General features: G+C 38.9%; 1 protein-coding gene across 1 annotated transcript in view; it reads right to left on the bottom strand.

Moving 5' to 3' along the window:
• Positions 1 to 4118, bottom strand: part of IL18RAP (interleukin 18 receptor accessory protein) — a 16908-nt gene extending 12790 nt beyond the window's left edge. Inside the window, exons 1-2 of the mRNA XM_010727978.3 lie at positions 3824 to 4118; positions 924 to 1049 (exon numbers count right to left, since the gene is read on the bottom strand). Coding sequence (XP_010726280.1) covers positions 924 to 1041 — 118 coding nt within the window. The 5' untranslated portion in view covers positions 1042 to 1049; positions 3824 to 4118. The remainder of the gene's footprint in view (positions 1 to 923; positions 1050 to 3823) is intronic.
• Between the last annotated feature and the right edge of the window lie 3328 nt (positions 4119 to 7446).

Raw genomic sequence — 7446 nt, 5'->3', positions numbered from 1 at the left:
AAAAAGAAAAATAAGAATACTAAAAAATATATAGTTTTCCCTTTCTTCATGCTAATAATTTCTTTATGCGACCTTTGGACTAATGACCAACTTTGACAAAATAATTTTCTTAAACATGGAATTGATCAAAGTTCTCAAGGACTTGTTCAAAAGTTGTTGCCAAATGTTTATCGGACCTTTTTCAAAAGCTTAACATGAAAATAGCTTAAGATTTTTAGTGAACCAAAGATTTTCATGTGGATACTAATCTGTTAAACCTCTGCTCTGTAGAAAAAAAACAGTGTAGCTCTCCTAGCTTCCCTCATATTAACGGTGAAGAGAGTGAGATAAACCTGAATAAGTAGAGCCTGCATGCCTCACTCCTTAATTAAAGTAAGACTGACAAATATTTCATTATCATCTCATTGCTTTCAAATCTTTTCCCTCATACATTTCAGTTACTATGTCTAAATCAAATGAATTTTCAGATTCTGAATGCTGTGGTCACACATCCTAACCCCAAATTCTCAAAAGGCTGACCAACCTCCTGGTAGAATCAGATGTAGCAACCCCTGAAAGAAGGGTGACAGAATTTCATACCAGTAGAAGGGAACACATGAGCTCTTTGGTTCCTCACATGCCCCCATGAGAAATCCTTTGCAGTTTTGGTTTCTCTGCAAGTGGAATTAACTAAGTTCTTCCAGATAGACAGATGAATGGAAGGCTCTGATATATTGATCTCACCTGACCTTGTTTTCCACATCCCCCCTGGTTGGACCAGCTGCTGGAGACTTCAAGGAGTCATAAAAACAACTAATGTGTTCCATTAGGTTACCAGAAATTTTCCTTTACCTCCCATGAAGTCGTGGCAAGAAGTAGATTTGCCTCTCTAAGTTTTCAGCAAGTATTATGACCACCAAAACCCACCAAAGCAGATTTCTTACCTGGCAAATTAATCCCACTAACTTCTGTTCCAAACAATACTAGAATCCAGTAAAAAGTGAGTATCATTGTCTTTATTAATTTTGGTTGGTATTCTGAGATATTTTCTTTAAGAACCATCTTGCTTTCTGTAAAAGAGAAAAACAGACTTTTTTTGGCAAATGATAAAATGATAAGACAGAAGGTTAAATATATAACTCATTGTGTAGCTCTATGAACATTAGCAGACAGTATTTTGTAGATAAAGTGTGTTTTAAAAATGAGATTTGCAGTGCTCTTCCTGCTTGTATCATTTCATACAAATGCAAGATAAATAGTATACAAGAATACAGAAAAACTTTAAAATATCTTATCTTCCAATGATATATTTATCATGTATCTTACATGCAGTACAGGTAAGCATTACATATACACATATCTTCTGCATCGTGATGCTGTGCTGCCTGAATGACCTTAGAGAATTGCAGAACAAGCCAACATCCACACCATCGTCAGGTAGCAGCTCTGTTCTGTGCCATTTGTGAGCATAAAGTGGGGAGCTTCTAACATCCAGGAGATCTGGGAGTAGGTCCACAAAGCACTCAAGAGTCTTACATTACAGCCTCCTCACCAAAGTGAAACCTCGAACCCTGTTGTAGGAATTATTCTGCCTTTACTACACAGAGGCTCGAGCTGTGTCCCACAGCCTTACCAGCTGTGAGGCTAGAGAGAAGGCAAGCTATCCAGCATGCGTATTCAACAACCCCAGATGAATTTGGATATTTAGTTAGAACATCTCCAACACCTGTGACTGACGTGTCTCATTCAGGATCTCAGCAAGTAAATACACACCCTTTACTGATGCTCACACTATGCAATTGAGACCTCAAGGATTTTTCTTTGCTCCTTGGGCTGTTAAGTGACTCTGCATTTACGCAGTGGCTAGAGAGATACTGAGTCAGCCTGAGGGAAAAAAAGGTCAGGCAAGGGCTAGTCCCTAGTCTGTGAGCATCTCATGCAAATTAGACACAACTCAAACAGGCGGGCATCAAGAGATCATCCAGGGCACCATGAGTTGGCAGGCTAGATGAGGAGAACTCACACTACATTTTTTCAGGAAGCTACCCCACATAGAGAGGAGCACGTTAGTCACTGTTCTGTTCAACACATCTCTATTCCCTACAAGTGAGTGGAACAATCTATTTTTACACTCAGAGGTCATAAAGACTCATTTGTTTGCCTTAACCCATCCTGGTGCTTTCTTATAGACTGTCAACTGTCAAATGTCATTACCCTGTATACATCTTAAAAACATACTGAAACTCCAAGCCAGTAAGTCAATCTGAATAAAGAGACTGAGTTTCACTGGGTGAAAGCCCTCCTAAACTTTAGAAAGACTATCTTATCCACTGCATAAAGATGAATGGATCCCAACACTCTTGGATTTGATTTTAAGGCAGTCATAAAGATCTCTCTCAAAACATCCATTAGTTCTGCAACTTTGTATAAAGCAAAGGCGGTGCTCTGAGTTATGTCACCCACCAATCCATGTGGCAAAAGCATACTGTTGTCAGTCACTAGCAGAACCCAAGAGTCTTGTTTGTGATTCAGCACTGAACTCCCTTGAGCAGGAAAGTTGATGGGTCATTGTTGCCAAAGAGAGGTGGTCTCATCTGTCACTCTGTCCTACCACACCCATCTCTCTTCACCCTAAACAAATGGTCCAGCCCCTCTATGGTGACTGCTGCAGTTCTCTTTCATGCCTCAGTTCAATTTGATAAGCTCTGGGACTGCTGATTTTCCAGTTGTTCCTTTGTCTGTAAAAAGGGACAAGCAAGCTATATGTAGCAAAACCATATGAAGTGATACAAGGCATTGAGTAATACAAATGACATATAATGTCTATGTTCTCCAGTTTAATTCCATGCTAATAACCCTCAGGTCACATTCAAAGGGTCACTGTGAATGGGAAGAAGTGGGAAAAGGAGGATTAACTAATGAATTTAATAGCTTTGGTCAGCAATTTGCATAACTGTTGCATTCTGCTAGCCTTAATAAGGTACATCGCCACCAAATATGAGTTAACATTTATTACAGAAGTGCCATCATGACAGCACGTGAGGGTAAGAAGTGCGATCTTGTAAATGTGCTAGACAGGGAGAGGGAAATTCACAGCTGAAGCAAACAACAGTTACCAAAAGAAGGGGGTTCTTGAAAAAGGATAATCTTAAATGACCGTCTACATTGGTTTACACTGTGGGTAGATTCAAGGTGATTCAGTGACTTAAAATATTCAGTGACTTGCTTTTATCTTGTCAGTATTTGCCAGAAAAATCAAGACAGTCTTTCCCTGGATAACATTATCTGCCTCTTTGTCTTCTCCAGCCATGTGTGCATACCTACTGTCATATCCTTAATTCAGCAATTTAGGATGCCGTTTCACTGGAAATCAATATATATGCAAAGGAGGCTAATGTGGTTTTAAAGTAATTTCCTGTGGTAAAACAATGCAAAAGAGAAGAATAAGAGCTGTTTACTTTTGCCTGTGTTTTAACTCCTGTAAAACTCTCAGAAAAAAATAAAATTGATGAAAGCCACTTCAGCCTCGGAGTTATCAGTTTCTATCAGTTGTCATGGATTTACATCACAAATGCAAAGATAATCTGATTCTAAATGTAAGATTACAAATAGTCACACAAGAGAAGAAAAAACTTCACCGAGTCTATAAAGTGAAATATAGTCTAGTGAAGCTACTTACTAAGACTTTTTTTTTCTTTTGCTCAAGTAATTAAGAATACTTTACTTTAAAATGCATATTAAAAGACAGTAAAACTAACTCACCTGTTAGTGGGGGTGGGGGCAGAGGGTGGGGAACAGATTAAAATCTAGAATTAAAAAAAGAGAGAGAATCTGAAAATCTTACCTGCACATCTTACACTACGTGGTACGAATTGTGGTAAGGTTTAGCTGAACGCTATTGAGACTGTTTCCTTTACAGGAATTTCCTCTACTTGAGTGTCATCATCCCTTCCTTTTTCGGTTTAATTGCTTTAGGTTCAAAGTTTCCGGGTAATTTTCTTGTAAAAAGATAGGGGAAAAAAGGGTTGCCTCTACTAAAAGATCAAAGCTTTCTGAGCTTTAAATCCTTTACTTGCACTGCGTTTAGAAATGCATTGGACTTTTTAGTTTGCTTCATTTAAGAGGAGGAATGGTAGAATATTCTTTTCTCTCTTTTTTTTTTTTTCCTAAGTGCTGCTACTGGATGGGTGAAAAGGGTACATAATTTCCAAAATCTGTAAGCCAGCCATACATCTTCCCAGTACACTGGGAGTATATTCACTATACCCGGCAAGTTCTTACTGTCCGTAGAATCATAGAATCATAGAATTGCTCAGGTTGGAAAAGACCTTCAAGATCATCAAGTCCTTAGTCACTTTCTGCATAATGCGAAGAGGCACTATATGAGGGCTGTGACACACTATTATTATCTTTCTGTGCCCTCACACTTCAAACTTGTTGGCAATCCTAGTGGGGCTTTGCAGAAAGTGAAAAATGTAGCCCTGATGAATACAAGCTGTCTGTGACATCCCCACTGGACCTGCTAGGCAGGCAGAGCACTTCAGCATATACAATCCCACATGGTCCAGCTCCTCTTCCAAGGTTCCTTTAAGGATGTGAAATCGTTAAAAGACAGGCTGCATATTGACTCTGACTACGTAAAAGCATATGAACATTTCAATAGATGTCATTGGGATATACAGGTCTCTAAGCTTATGCCAGACATTTCAAGAGCAGTAGAACTTGTTTGCCCTTCCCCTGTATGAGACTCACTCTCTTTACTGCAGTTCGGGGCAATTATTCTATTTCATTCAGGTTCCACAAGAAGAAGATAAGAAAGGCTTTTTGCTGTAGAGCAAGTAAATGTAATATTGCCTCTGCTCAGATAATCATAGAATCATTTCAGTTGGAAGAAAACGTTAAAGGTCACCATGTCCAACTCCCCTGCAATGAACATATGCAGCTCAGTCAGGTTGCTCAGAGCCCCATCCAACCTAAAAATAGACACATTCTTTTAGGCAATAGCCAGTACTAATGTTTGTTTATGTTGGGTCCTGAGCATGTGGAAATATAAGATGGGTATTCTCAGATTCCACAACTGGTGATTAAGCTTAGTGGTTGTCTCCTCCAATATCTTCAGTGTTTAGCCCCAGTGCAAAATATATTTTTGATTTCTAAGTTACAAGAGACTCCAATGATTCTTTATAGGCCTTTTGTAGTTGTCCTTTCTGACTGGGGGGAGAAAAAAAAGCAGTTCACTTTTCCCTTTAAGGAATAATGGAGTGCAACACAGACAAAGCCCATGCTACCTTCATAGAATCACAAAATCATAGAATCATTAATATTGGAAAAGATATCTAAGATTGTCTAGTCCAACTGTAGACCCACCACCACCATGCTCACTAACCTAAAGCCATTGCTCAGACAATAAGGAAGAGGGCTGTTTTCCAAATACAAATCTTCCAGACATAAAATATACGTCAACCTTTTCAAGTACTAACAGGTTGATTAAAATAAATAATAATAAAAAATGAAGTAGTCCAATCACTTGATAAAACACCAGTCACCCAGAGTTTTGAATGAGGCCAGATGGATGAAAATCTTGTCAAATAGTACCAACTATTTGGCTCAGCTTCTGCCCAGACTCACCCATCCTCTTCTGTAAAAGTAATATATATTCTAAAAACCAGTCTCACACACTACTTATCAGGCTCCTCCTTTCCCTTTGCTAGAGCATGTTTACAAAGGAACTGATCCAGAATTCCCTCTCTGCTTCCTCTCCACTCACTCACTCAGCATATTTTAGGCTATGGCCATAGGAAACTGCAGGCTCCACACTCAGTAGTACCTCTCCATCCCCATGGAAAGTCAAGGCAACAGTCCATATCCTACCTTGTTCATCTCACATCTGCTCAAGCCTTCTGACAGATAAGAAGCAGAGGGGAAAATGTACTTCTCATCATCATCTCACCATCTCAGCATGTAATCTTACGCTAGTAGGAAGAATTAAGTCTCTTTACCATTCTTGTACTATTCTGGCTTGACACATTCATACACCACATCCTTGCCTCCCTAGCTATGGTTAACACTGACTGTGTAAGATATTTTCCACTCTGACTATCTTCTACACTGTGTCAGTGGTGTTGGTTCTGCTGTCACAGATGTCTGAACAATATCTGAACATGAACTTCTGTTCACCTTGTACTGGATTATATGGCCAGTGGAATGGCATAAGTCAAGAGTGGCTTATGGAGCAGTGGCGTAATTCACCTATTACTTCCCTGTGAAATAAGGGAAAGTCTTGTTATCTACCTAGATCTGTTGCACTACAACACAGTTTTCCTTAGTCATTAGAGTGCAGTAAGACTAGTGTCACACTGATGAAATAACAACTGAACAGATCACCTGTAGGCAAAGAAAAATGCAAAGCGTATACTTATGAACCAGGCCTTTAAAATCTTTTTTCTCATAACTTTTCACACTGTTAATCAGAAAGGATTGCTTAGTACCTCAAATTTGACAGCAAACCTTTCTTGATAGTGTATCCCACCCTCTGGAAACCAAGAAGTGCAAGATGTCCACCACTGCATTCAGCGTTTTCATGCAGAAACTCACTGTGTTCTAGCACTGAAATAGGTCAGCATAATTTCTTCGTTAGTCCTACAGGAGATTTTACTATTATGATGGCTTTAACACTCAACAGCAATTCTTTTTCTTTTAGCGTTTTGTTTTGTTTTTCTCTTCCTGGATAGATTTCTTTACAATGCTCCTATTCCTTTTCCCATTCATTCAATCAGCTTGAACAATTTAAATTCTTCCTGAGCCCTTTCACATGCTTCACCCAGTGATTCTCTGCCTTGCATCTCTCAAGGTCTCACTTTGGTGACGGCATTTCATCAAGATTTGCACTGCATCATTTGACTTCCTTTCATCATACTGGCAGCTGGCAACAATCAGCAAATGCATTCTTCTCATTTTCATTTCCAAAGTATGAGTTTCTTCCTTGTAGCTGATTTTTGTTGTTATTCCCAAGAGCAGTATCTTCTTTAAGTACTATAAATGTAATTATTCTTGATATACTACATTATAAGTCACAACACACAGAGACATTGCTTTCACAGCTGAGCTGGGTATTTAGGCTTTAATCTCCAAGTGAATAAGTAGCTACAGAAATGAGGAGTACCCCATAATACAATATCCTACAAGAGCTGTCTTCGCAAAGGAGATTCAGACTGCTCCTAGTATATAATTACATGTCTTCGTGAACAGCACCAGTCACTTGTAAATTTGCCTTTTTTTAGATTTGTACAGCTTCACAAATAGTTTTAAATACACTTGTAGAACAGCATTCCTTTACCACAGTCAGAAAATCACAAACAGCTACATTTTTCCTGCACTGTATAGTCAATATTTTCTAACCACATCTTAAACGTCTCCAGCACATGACTGGAACTGACTTAACTATGGTAGTTGCCAAAATAATTAGAG

The sequence above is a fragment of the Meleagris gallopavo genome, chromosome 1 (genome assembly GCF_000146605.3).
Source record: "Meleagris gallopavo isolate NT-WF06-2002-E0010 breed Aviagen turkey brand Nicholas breeding stock chromosome 1, Turkey_5.1, whole genome shotgun sequence".
Taxonomy (NCBI): domain Eukaryota; kingdom Metazoa; phylum Chordata; class Aves; order Galliformes; family Phasianidae; genus Meleagris; species Meleagris gallopavo.
The sequence above is the reverse complement of the archived record's forward strand: the minus strand, read 5'-3'. Positions and strand labels throughout refer to the sequence as shown.